At 38.9% G+C, this 12836-nt stretch overlaps 1 protein-coding gene and 1 long non-coding RNA gene across 6 annotated transcripts; one reads left to right on the forward strand and one right to left on the reverse strand.

Annotated features, from left to right (window-relative positions):
• The first annotated feature begins 760 nt into the window (after positions 1-760).
• LOC133717512 (uncharacterized) lies at positions 761-4066 on the forward strand. 5 transcript variants are annotated; one of them, XR_009849679.1, is made up of 7 exons: positions 850-1043; positions 1448-1498; positions 1586-1622; positions 2131-2177; positions 2509-2555; positions 3326-3451; positions 3894-4066. XR_009849679.1 is itself a non-coding variant. In XM_062144230.1 (6 exons), the coding sequence occupies exons 1-6, from the start codon at positions 999-1001 to the stop codon at positions 3363-3365; spliced, it is 267 nt and encodes an 88-aa protein (XP_062000214.1). In that variant the 5' UTR covers positions 850-998; the 3' UTR covers positions 3366-4066. The 5 variants fall into 5 exon arrangements, 2 of the variants coding, with proteins under 2 accessions (XP_062000214.1, XP_062000213.1); XR_009849680.1 differs by lacking the exon at positions 850-1043 and adding an exon at positions 761-839 and having other exon boundaries at positions 3326-4066; XR_009849681.1 differs by lacking the exon at positions 850-1043 and adding an exon at positions 766-802 and having other exon boundaries at positions 3326-4066.
• A 2919-nt stretch (positions 4067-6985) lies between these two features.
• Positions 6986-8952, reverse strand: LOC133718393 (uncharacterized). The gene is made up of 3 exons (XR_009850272.1): positions 8553-8952; positions 7922-7998; positions 6986-7139 (listed from the first exon to the last, which is right to left on the reverse strand). It is a non-coding gene; the product is annotated as an uncharacterized LOC133718393 (long non-coding RNA).
• Between the last annotated feature and the right edge of the window lie 3884 nt (positions 8953-12836).

Here is a 12836-nt window from a genome sequence, read left to right on the forward strand (position 1 = left end):
CAATACTTTAGTTACAACAAGTTGACATTGAAAGTGATTGTCTAGAAGCCATCCAAGAAATCTCAGCAGATATATGATACTAACCATTCTGAGGACGGCTAATTAGTTCAGGACATCCAATCAAACATAAAGACTATGGCTGGTTTGACGATTAATCGCTCATACCCCTCGAGCAACCAACAATCTAGTACATTGACTTGCTAGCATAGCTTATAAGTCAAGCATAAACTCACAATCAATGAACCAATTACCAACTATTTTGATGAGCGGTGTTGATATGTGGGAGAGTTGCATTAGAATTTGATCCATTTTACTGGAAAGATAAAATATAGATGATTAAAGAAATGTTATTATACAATTGTGTACCATTATTTTGACATCAAATATTATGCATCGGACATCAACAAATAATCATTCTTCAGGATGTGTGAAAAACAAAAGAAAGAAACACCTCTCTTTGGTGGTCATCACAGCATCGGTTATGGTTATGCTACTGTTACGATTACATTTACAATTTACACTGCTCAAATGACCTTCACAATGCATTTTTCAATGTCTTTCGACATTTGTTCTGGTTCTTGTTACTTCTTATTCTGGATTCAGCTCTGTATTTTGTTTTTTTTCATTTCGATTTTATTTACATCGTTGCATTTTACTCTTCAATTTCATTTTATATATTAATTCTCATCTTTTCTTAAATAAAAAAATGCATTTGTCATGACGATTATAAGGCATTAATTGTGGACTGAGATTGTAAAAAGGATAGGAAAAACCAATGAAGGTCTCTTGAGTGAATATTGAGGTATAATAATTGGGTGTTTTTGACAAGAGTTGCATGAGTAAGTTTTTTTCTTTTTAGAATTTTAAAGATGTTTATCGAACAAATCTATGTAAAAAGATGTACAATTAGACAATTAGCATCGTTTATCATTTTTGACTGATGTCTGTGTTTTTTTTACAAAATTTTGAAAAAGCGCGGAACGAAAGTTACAAAATTGATGAGGCGGGGGAACAAAATTTGTGTTGCCTCCAACACTTACTCAGTTCAGTGTTTTTTAGATTCATTCGTTGTTGATTTTACTTCTCTGGACCGCTAGTAGCTCTTTTGTTCTTGATTTTAGTAGAAATTGCCTTTTTCAGATGATGAACTGAACCCAAGGTTTTCGATATTGCAATGGGTGTTTGTGTAATTTGGAGGTGATGGAGTGAGATGGGTATTGGGTAGTTGATGATTTGCGGATAATCTGGTAGTTGTTGATGGAGTGATGGGTATTTTGTTTCTGATTTTGTTTTGGGTAGTCGCTGATTTGCTAATAAATTGAAAGCCACTGGGTTTTCTGGGTTGTGTTTCTGGGTTTTGGGGGTTGTGTTTGAGGTATCTGTAATGGGTTTTGAGGTAGCTGTAATGTGTTTGAGAAGCTAAGCGCCTTCTTCTTCTTCTTCACAGAGAACTAGAAAGAGAACGGGAAGCTCTCAAGGCCTCAATCATCTTCTCCAGGTAATAATCAAACCTCTCTTTCAGTTTTTTTTTTTTTTTAAGAAATCTTTCAGTCTTTTTATTCAATTGGAATTGATTTTCTTTCAGCAATTGCAACCAGAAACCATCATTGTTTCAGTCACTGGTATTATCTCTGCAACCACTTTTTACTCAATGTAGTTTGGTTTGTAGGTCTCTTTACTCAATGTGAAATTTTAGGATGTCAATTTTATATGCATTAGTTGAAAACAGAATACATGCAGATCACAAGGTTTATTCTGCAGTAAATATATTTGCAGTTGTGTTAATCAAGAATCTCGATAGCAATTAAGCAATAAGTTAAGGTTCAGTTTAACTATCTTGTCTTTGGTTGTTCAATATCAAGTAAAGGTGAGACCCTTGTTTGCGGTTTCTGTTAGACCTGGGATTAGATTGACTACATTAGTTTTGGAAGGTGAAGGCTAGGTAATAGCTATTAACTCAATACTGGAAGGTGAAATTTTGAGGAGAAGCATTAGTTCTGGATGTAGAGTGAGAGTGGATACATTTGAGTAGTGGTTGCAAGGAAGGGAAAGATGTTTGGAACTCTTCTTTGTACATTGGTCTTGTGGAAAATAAAAACTGTTATGATATGGTTGTGCTCTGCGTTTCAGGGGTCTTTACCGAGCTTATTCAGCAGATGCAAGTAAAAGGTGTGCAGGTATGGGTTTCTTTGATGCCTCTCTTTATGGTCCTTTTTATGCTGGGGTGATCATAATTTGTTGATTGTTCAATGGTACTGCTAGATCTTAGCTTATAATAATTTCTAGGAATTATCTTTGCTCTTGTTGTGAGATTGGAGTTTCCACTGCTCTATCCTTTTTTAAAATGTAAATTGTAACCAACACTAGCCCTTTCTTTCATTATGTCCAACTTTTCTTTATCCAACAATTTTTTTAACCAAATAGATGACCTGGGATTTTAGTCAAAGTATTATGTTGTGACTAGTTTCACTTTCATTTATGCCAATATGCCTTGGTACGACCTTGCAGATTGAGGAGTTGTATTCATTGGACATTGATTCTCTGAACAATCTGAGGTATGTCAGTAGCTGTTTAAGCTTTCGCCACCTTGTTAGATATATTTATATAATCTGTTTTAAGTTTATATCTTACTGCCACTGTTTTAAGTTTATATCTTACTGCAAGCTAGTGATACTGATCACCATGCTGAAGTTAGTGTAAGTCTACCATTTCACTCACTATACCCATTTTACATAACACTGTTCTAAGGAGTTCAGTTCTATGTATTCTGTCTCTATATACATTATAAAGCTATCATCTTTAATTATTTACCTTCCACAATCTCTTCCCATAATATACCGCTTGGCCAAGGCACAAATCTCTTTGGTTGAATATCCTTATGTTATCATATGCATATTGTCATTTAGAAATTTATGTAGTTCACCCTTGTTTGATCCAATTTAGAAATTTATTGTGTTTCTGTTATGTATATTAGTTTGGTAATCTGAAATTCTGAATTACTAAGTTGAAGAAGTTGTTGTGTACTAATGGAGTAATGGGTAATCTGAATTACTAATGGGTACTTGGGTAGTCGAACATTAAAACACGAAGAAGAAGTTGCTGTGTACTAAGGGAGTAATGGGTAATCTGAATTACTAAGTTGCTAATTTGCTATGTACTAAAAGTTGCTATATTAGGTTATTTTATTTATTATTATTATTTATTTTTAGTCTGAATTTAATTTTATGAAACCTGAGGGAGGAGAGCTCCAAATTTTAGTGAAAGCTGCATCTTGGCTATTGACATTGGTCTCCAATTCTCTGATTTTTTCTTCTATCCCATGCAGAAAATTCAGAAGCCGAGGAAGAAATTTTTACAAGAGTTGATAGCAGATCCGGAGGCTTTTCTCCCTTCAAATTATAGACCATCGAGCAGCGAGCTTTCCAGATGTGCCAACAGGTGAAGGACACGAGTAAGAATCCAATTTAATTGAGATTTTGAAAAGCTTTTGCTGTAGACTAAACTTGTGAGCCACTTATCAATTGTTGTGAGCTTTGGAACTCTGGTCTGTAGCTTATTGGACTTGCAAACCAAATTTTTTCTGTCCAGCTAAAAGTTGCTATATTAGTTTGGTTACTGTATGTCTGTATCTGTTTTGACTTTTGATTCGAAATAATGAAATTTGGCAGTTTTGGAATTGAATAGCATCTGTTTTGGACCTTTGGTAATTTGGAACTGAGTATGAATCAATTGATAATTTGTTTTGGACTTTGGTTACTGTCTCTAGTTTGAAATAATAAAATTTGGCAGTTTTGGATGGGAATTGAATAGCATTTGTTTTGGTAATTTGGATGGGAGTTGAATCAATTGATAATAATTGATAAGCATCTGTTTTGGTAACATGTTTTTGCTAGGTCCATTGGCAGCTACACCAAAGACTGGAAACTCAAGTTACAAGTATTTTTATCTTATTTTGGAGACTTCAATCTTGTTCTTTTCTTTTATTGTTGTATATGGAGAAGTTTAGGCCATATGTCCCATTCTCCCTACTCTTTGTACTTGTTTTATCAAAAATAGTATTAATGAGAATTTTCTTTTGGTTACAACTTGTATTCTCATTGTGATATTTTTCTAGTCAAGAAACTGATTTATGCACTTAGGGAGCAAATCACCTTTAAACTAGAAATTAAAGCAAGAAGAATGAAAAGACAACAACATGAAATAATAAACTGATGTTATAAATGACTAAGAACATCAGTTCTATAATAGTAGATTGTAAACTGATGTTAGTAAAGAAAATGTACATCGGTTCCTTAAAAAGAAGCGATGTCTAGAAGCATTTTAAACATTAGTTGCTTAAAAGGAAGTGGTGTGTAGAGTCATTTTTAACATTGGTTACTTAAAAGGAAGCGATGTGTAGAGTCATTTTTTAACATCCGTTGCTTAAAGGAAAGCGATGTGTAGATGCATTTTTAACATCGGCTAACAACCGATGTTTGAGTTTTCATGATTTTTAACATCACCCACTAAGACACCGGAATTTTTTTTATTAGACATCAGTTAGGAACTGTCTATGAACTTTATTCTAGTAGTGGGTTTTAGGCTTTTAGAATGACTTTGCTTAAGGTTTTGGCAGTGGTGGCGGTTCTTTTTAGGGGACTCATCTCGGTAGCTATGGCGATCATGAGCACCGTGGTCAAGATGGCGACGGTATGCGAACTGATTTGGTCTAGGTGACGTCGGCTTGAATGCAGCGACGAGTCGTAGCGATGGCGGGATTCTTTGCTCGTGGAGTTGTTGCTACACAGGGTTGAAGGAACTGCATATGGGCTGAGCTGCTGCATGGCCTTGGGCTAGCTTTTTTTTTCCTTTCGGCTTCTAATTAGTTAGTAATTTTTTTTTTGTTTCTAATCATTTCCAACTGTTTTTAGGGAGTTATGAACTTTTGTATCTTGATGTCACTACTAGAAATCGGGCCTATAGGCACACCTAAAAATTCATCCCCATTGACTCTATTTGGGACGGTTAGCAGTGAGTTTTGAGCAATAGAGTCAGACTAGACATGAAGCTCGCATGATGCTATGGGTTTATGTCTTTATTCCTTAAATATTATAAAAAGAGTTAATTACTGTTTACTCCCTATACTTATAGGGTTTCGTCGTTTCAGTCCCTGACCTTCGAATTTCACCTAAAAAGTCCCTGAACTCTCAATTTCCTCCCAATTGGTCTCTGTCATCAAGCTCCGTCCAAATTGTCCGTTAAATTGCTGACGTGGCGTCCATTTCACGTCAAAATGTCTATTTTACCCTCATCATTGATTTTATTTTTATTATTTTTTTAAATTTCTCACTGTTTTTTTTTCTTTTTACCCTTGCTCTTCCACCATGTGGAGATGCAAATGGAGCAGCTGCTAAGCATGGGCTTCCCCAACGACCTCGCCACTGAAGCCTTTGCCGCCACCGGCGGCAACTCAGCTCTCAAAACCACCGATTGGATTCTCAACCGCAATTCCTCCACCACCACCTCCACTCCCACCGCCACCTCTCAACCTAAACTCGATCGCTTCTTTCTCTCCCAATTCACAAATTCACAATCCCAAGACAAACAAGAACCAGAAGAACAACAGTCCACCCCAACCTCCCAACTCCCCAAGCGCCGCAAACTTCTCGTCCCGGAAACCCCGCCGCCCACTACCTTGAATAAACCCGCAACCACCGCAGCCCACTACCAGCCCTTGTCGGAGCGCATGCGGCCCAAGACCCTAAACGACGTCGTCGACCAAGACTTTCTCTTGCTCCTCTCTGATCTCCTCTTTGTAATTCGACCTCATTACTCTTTGATTCGACCTCTTCAAGCTCAACACCAAAACCAACAACATCCACATCGCAGTACTTGACCCAGATTCTTAACCAAATCCCACAACCTAGATCGGTGAGGAGGAGGCTTTCTCGGCAACCGGCTCAGGCACCGGCCGTGTGGATCGAGTCATTGTCCACCTTGAAACTCTAGGCAAATGGCCGATCGGTGACTCTAGTCTTTCCACCACTACCACCACGACCTCCACGTCCCCCGCCGCGACTCGGATTGCTTCAGTCGCCTCCCCTACAAAGACATATCGGAATCGAGATTGGGCTGGACCGATTCGTGAAGGTAAGAATCTGAGGAGTTGTAAAGATTTGGACTTTGTTGGATTTGATCAATTTGGTTTAGGTTGAGGTTGGTATTGATAGGGATTTGATTTGGTTTAGGGGAAGGTAAGAATTTGAAGATGGTTTGGTTTGGATTTTCGCTGATTTCATAATCATTGGTGATGAGGATGGTGAAGCATCCAACATCTTCGAGCTCCATGAGGTTATGGCGAGCAAGTCCAGATTCTCCTCCTTCTTCAGTTGAAAGAAGAAGATGGAGAGAGAGCTGGGTAAAGACGAAGAGGGGGAGAGAGAGAAAAAAGAAGAAGGGGTCAAAAGAAAAAAGAAAAAAGAAAAAAGAAAAAAGAAAAAAGAAAAAAGAAAAAAGAAAAAAGAAAAAAGAAAAAAGAAAAAAGAAAAAAGAAAAAAGAAAAAAAAACTGAAAAAAAAAAACCGTGAGGGTAAAATAGACATTTTGGCGTGAAATGGATGCCACATCAGCAATTTAACGGACAATTTAGACGGAGCTTGACGGCATGGACTAATTGGGAGGAAATTGAGAGTTCGAGGAGTTTTTAGGTAAAATTCGAACGTCAGAGACTGAAACGATGAAACCCTATAAGTATAGGGAGTAAACAATATTTAACTCTTATAAAAACCAGTAAACATATACATTGTGGTCTCAATCTCCTCAGGTAAAGGTTATTTTGACCAAAATGTATGTATCCATAACTACTGAAAAATAAGTAAATAATTAGATAAATAAATAACTACAATGTGAGGCCTTTGAAAAAAATTGTCACGCCCCGAATTTTGAATAATAAATTCAAATCCGAAACCTGAATAATTACAATTACAAAAAAACCAAATCTCGAAACTTCGAGTTCATTATTACAATTCACTCTCACAAGCAATATTGTAAAGCTCAAATGAGCATAACACACCTCACAACTTACAATTGCTGTAAAACTCTAACAATTGCTCTAACCGCACGATCACCGTCCTGGTTCTCCTGTCCTGTAGGAATACCCGCTACACAATTTGAATAGTGTACCGGGAGTTGCAACAACACAAAACCCGGTAAGCTTTTTACAGCCAGTATGAGTAAACAAGAAAGAATTGTTGATTTATTTCCTTACAATTATTATAACTCAACACGATCACCATAAAAGGAAGGATACTCTTGAGGCTCTCTTTTAAGAACTCATTCTTAAAAGACTCAAGTATCCTCAACACTTCTCACATAAGACCCCTCACAGTCTCAAGTAACCTCAACATTACCCTCACATCACTACTCAACAATTGGCAGACAGACTCATTATATATATATAGACCCTTATGAGTTACTCTCAATTTCCCTCATAAGGTTACCACATATATATAGACACTTATGAGTTACTCTCAATTTCACTCATAAGGTCACTCCACATTTGGCAGACAGACTAGAGCTCTAACTGAACGTAACCACTCGTCCGGCCACAGACGTGATTACGATTTAATACTATTAATAACCACCAGCCCGGTACGAGAGCGTGATTCACTAATAGATGCCATGGTCACCTCGTGACCTAGTGATCTCCACAGATCACAACAATTTATTGTTCCTCAACAATAAAACTCAACACCTCTCACAATATATTGTTTCTCAACAATAACTCAACACAACTCCAACAATACATATTATTTCACGTAATAATATATATACAGACATTCACACAGGAATGTCTAATACACCAACAATAGTTCATATGATTGCAAAATAAAGCAATTAAATATATTGGGTTCGTAATATGAACCACGTGAGGTTTACTCACCTCTAATTCCCGTTGCGTCTTCTAAACAGCTCAACAACGATTTTACGAATCGTCCGCCAAATCAATCCGCCAATCACCTAATCAAATGTGACTTGAATTTAGCTAACAATTCCAAAACATACTTAAACGACAATCCAACGGTCGGATTCTAACTTATATAAAAATCCGACGGACGGATTCTCACGAATCGCCTCCCGAATCACTGTTTTGCAATTATACGAAGATCCAACGGTCGGATCTTCGCCCATGACCACACAAGGTCATTGGGACAGTCATACGATCAACATATCAAAACTACAAGTCCATCAGACGGTCCGATCTTCACAGATCATTAATCGAACAATCGAAATCGTTCGAAATCGTAAAATTCATAACTAAATCATACGATATCCGAAAATTGCGTATAATATATCGAAATGATCGTATTGAAATATAGAATCTAAAAATGCACAGAAACTATATTTTTGACCCCCGGAGTTGGCCGGAAAGGGCCGCCGGAGTTAGTGGCAGAGCCGCCGCCGACCACCGCCAATGGTGTCGGGGCCGGGCTGCTCCTCTTCATCTCATCAAGCCCAACCACTTTCCTAACTAGCATGAAGTCTAAAAATGACCGGAAGTGGTCGAAAATTACCTCAAGAAGAAAGAGGCCGAAATCGCCCAAAATCGCTCAAATCTGAAATTCGTCTTCCTCGGGTTGAATCGAGATGTGAAACTTGGTGAGTTTATAGAGCATGGCAAGGCGAACAAAGCCCAGTTGGTCTCCCCTCCTACCTTTGCCGGAGTTGGCTGGAATTTGAAGAAATGCATGAAAAATGGTCTGACCTTCTTTGCTTCGATTCGTTGTCTATGGTGAATGATAGGATGCAAGACATATATGAATGGAAAGCTGGTTTCAAGGCGAAGAGATTGATATCAATTTCATGGCCATAGGTGGCCGGATGAAGTCGTGGCGACGCCGTGAAGCCAAGGCAGCGAGGAGGAGAAAAATCTGGAAATTTTCGGGTTTCCTTATTGAGAAATCTGATTTTTTGTATTTATAGAAAATTCTCAATTTTCAAATATTCATAACTTATTCATACGAACTCCAAATATTGCGTTCCACATGTCCACGAACTCGTATCGACGAGCTCTACAACTTTCATGAAGGAAGTTTTCCCAAATTTTGAACGTATAAAAAGTCAACTTTGTTGACCCCCTAAAAACGTTCGTTTTCGAAAATAAAATCGTTCGAACTAATTCCACAACTTTTCCAAGCTTCGTACTCGCTCCTACTATCGTGAAATCATTTCTAAAAAACCATGGAATTTAATTTGGATTTTCCGGGGTATTACAGTCTACCCTCCTTAAAGAAATTTCGTCCCGAAATTTGAGCGTAAGTCAATTCCTCTCGATTAAGGTTGACCTAACCATAGAATCTCCATCTCTTCCAAATCTGTAGTAATCTACAGAGCCACAATCCTTTGTATAAAAATACATTCCTATGGCCACTAAATCCTTTCATCACAAACGTAAACTCACACAACAACTGCTCAACAACACTCCACATCACATACACAAAATCGTCACATGGATCATCTCATAGATCCTCACATAGATCTTCACATAGATCATCACATAGATCATCACTCTGTACTGGCATACAAGCACAGTAAACACTCCCACAAAGTGTTTCGCTACTCAATTAGCATCACGGTAAATCTCCATAGTAAAACTTAAGCATGCACCACTCTTCACAACCATAGAGATGCATCACTCAAAACAAATCATCCCCAAAAGCACGCCAATAAATTATGTCACCCAATGATGATGACTTGGGCTTGCTCAATCCTTGGGCTAAGCACTAGGGCTGGCCAATTGGGCCTGAAGAAATCGGACCATCCACATTTCGAACCGGCCCAAACCACTTTGGGTTTAACATTTGGGCCTACTATTCGGGCTTACTATTTGGGCTTACTATTTGGGCTTACTATTTGGGCCTACCAATCGGCCCACCAACTTCCAGCTCGGCTACGGTATGAAATTGTACATACCGTATATACGTATGCATACCGTACAGATCGTGTATACGTATGCATACCGTACAACTGTATATACGTATGCATACTGTACAGACCGTATATACGTATGTATACCGTACATACCGTATATACGTCCGTATATCAAGCATATACGAGACCCAAAAATATTTGTAAGAGGTAGGGTTCGAACTCCCGACCTCAAACACGAAGGTTTTGCTCCCAACCACTGAAGCAAGAGCTGCCTTCATTAATATATGCTCACGTGTTATATTTATTATGTCATAAGCGACATAAATAAAATAACGGGGGAGGCAAGGTTCGAAACCTCAACCTGCCGCACGAAACCTTTGTCCCCCAACCACTGGAGCACAAGCTGTGCTTAATATAATGTGTACAAATTTTATACTTATTCTGTCATAAACGAACATAATAAAAATAAACGAGAGGCGAGGTTCGAACCTCAGACCTCTTGTACACGAACTGTACACTCAACCACTCGAGCACGGCTGCTCACGTTATTATCCATACCAATCCTTTTATTTAAACCAACTGTTTCAACTGTTTCAACAATTCGGCCCAAAACATCCAAGACTGTTGCAGAAACCCAGCCCAACGTATCCAAAACTGTTTCAGAAACTCGGCCCATCATGTCCAAAACTGTTTCTGAAACTCGGCCCATCAGGCCTCCACCCACAGCTACAGTGATGCCTTGATCCGAGACAGGCCCAAGTACGGCCCACTTGTGTCACGGCTTATCCCTTCCGTGATTTACGGCAGTCAAATCTGCTTTCGGCTAAAGCTGTCTGCCACAGCATCTCGAGGTTCGGCCTGTCCCCTTACACGCTCTCCACGCGCCAACAACTTTTCCGGGTTTTCGGATGACTTTAATCCAACGCGTGGATTCAAATTCTGAGATCGTTCATCCAACGGTGGAGATCTGCTCACCTTGTTCTATAAATAGGTGCATTCTGGGGAAAAACTGTTCACTCCAAAAGAAAAGAAATTTTCTTCCGAGCTCAAGCCTTTCTCTCTCAACTCTTCAGCCTTTCTCTTCTCAAATCCTTTCTTCATCAATTTCAATCCTTCTCTTCTGATCTTCTCTCCCATCTAGTTGATTCAATCCCATCTTTCCTCTGAACTTTCAGATCTTCAATCTTTTCCTCCAAATCTTCAATCCTTCTTTCTCAGATCTTTTCTTCCATTTGAAGATTCGATCTCATCTTTCCTCTGAGAATCTCAGATCTCCAATCACCAGTTCAACAACTCCAATCCTTCTAACAAAATCTCCCTCAAACACTAAACCATGTATTCCTCGATTTCCACATCCTCTCACCCCATGACCCAAGAGCCACGAACTCTGCAACTAATGGAGCTCCAAACCCCGCAACAAATGGAACCACAACAACAGCAACCAACAGAGGAGGGAGGAAACACCCAAGCAGCTGGAAGTAGTGCCAACATGGATTTCTGGCGAAGCCGTACCAGGTGGATTCCTACTCCAGAACAAATAAGAATCCTCAAGGATCTTTACTATGTCAAGGGATTTAAGTGCCCAACTACAGAGCAGATTCACGAGATCTGTCTCCAGCTGAACCAGTATGGGTATGTTGAGGGTAAGAACATTTACTTTTGGTTCCAGAACGTCAGGGCTCGAGAGAAGCAGATGAATAGGTGTAATCAGGCTGCTCCAGTGCCCATGAGAACTAGTTCTCTTGGTACTGGTAGATCCATTGATCTCAATTTTGGGTCCACTGGTTCTACTGGTGCTGGTGGATCCATCGACATCAATTTTGGGCCAGCTGGTGGATCCATTGACATCAATTTTGGGTCCACTAGTTCTACTGATGATGGTAGATCCATTGATCTCAACTTTGGTTCCACCTATTCTACTGGTAATGAAGGATTTCTTGATTTAAATTCTGTTTCATATTCTTCCTCACACTTCAACACTAATACTAGTACAACTCTTTTGGCACAACAGGAGGACAAACATCCCTGCAACAACGAGGAGGAGATCACCAGGAGGTTCAAACTCTTCCTCTGTTCCCCGTGCACGGCGAGGACGTCTTTGGTAACCTGAAGGCTACTTCCGAGGAAGGTAGCGCTTTTGGTTACTATTCTGGTGGCTCAGGCGGTTACCACAGTGGCTCAAACGTTTCTCTTGAGCTCAGCCTCAACCCATCCGGAGCTGCTGACTAGGCTTAGTATAGCATAGTCCTCGCTTTTTTTTTTTTTTTTTTGTAATATAAACTCAATAAGATGGTGTGCATGTTTTCTTTCCTGTTTGTTTAACCAACAACAACACCAAGGATCGAACCTTGGTCACCCAATACTATTTTCAAAACCATAAACAACTCTACTGCACACATCTTTCATAATGATGCAATAAAAACAATCACTCAAAAAGAATCCAACAATCAATTAAGTCGCATCGAGGTCTAGCTAGTATCCTCTGAGTCAAACCAAACACAACAATTTCATCGATAGGATTAGGGATTTATAAAGCTAAACACATCCTGAGTTAGCTAGGAAAAACCCACGTTTTTAGAGTTACTCTTACAACTCTTATAGAATCTCGATAATTCCATCTATCAATTGCTTCAACAAAAACTCACCACAATTCAATCCCTAACATTTAGCGATTCAGAAATCAAATCAAACTCCATATCACATAGTAATTCACTTGAACCACTATGGATACCTAACAAAATCACTAAAATCAATATCCGAAATTGCGTTTAACTATAACACCTAAAATCAATCACCAAAGGCACACACTCTCATCCAACATCATTCACAAGAACTGATTCTAACTCTCCCAATTAATTACACCAAAATCAACTCCATTGCAAAACTTTAAGTGTCCCGCCTACTTAAACTTAAAACACACAACAACT

The sequence above is a fragment of the Rosa rugosa genome, chromosome 6 (genome assembly GCF_958449725.1).
Source record: "Rosa rugosa chromosome 6, drRosRugo1.1, whole genome shotgun sequence".
NCBI classification, from domain to species: Eukaryota; Viridiplantae; Streptophyta; class Magnoliopsida; order Rosales; family Rosaceae; genus Rosa; species Rosa rugosa.

What these genes read in the sequence shown, in the direction of transcription:
- LOC133717512 (XM_062144229.1), top strand. Translation starts at nt 999, where the DNA reads ATGAGGCGGGGGAACAAAATTTGTGTTGCCTCCAACACTTACTCA. An exon ending in CATCATTGTTTCAGTCACTG is followed by an intron (nt 1,623 to 2,130) that starts GTATTATCTCTG and finishes TCTGCGTTTCAG; the next exon opens with GGGTCTTTACCGAGCTTATT. An exon ending in TGCAAGTAAAAGGTGTGCAG is followed by an intron (nt 2,178 to 2,508) that starts GTATGGGTTTCT and finishes ACGACCTTGCAG; the next exon opens with ATTGAGGAGTTGTATTCATT.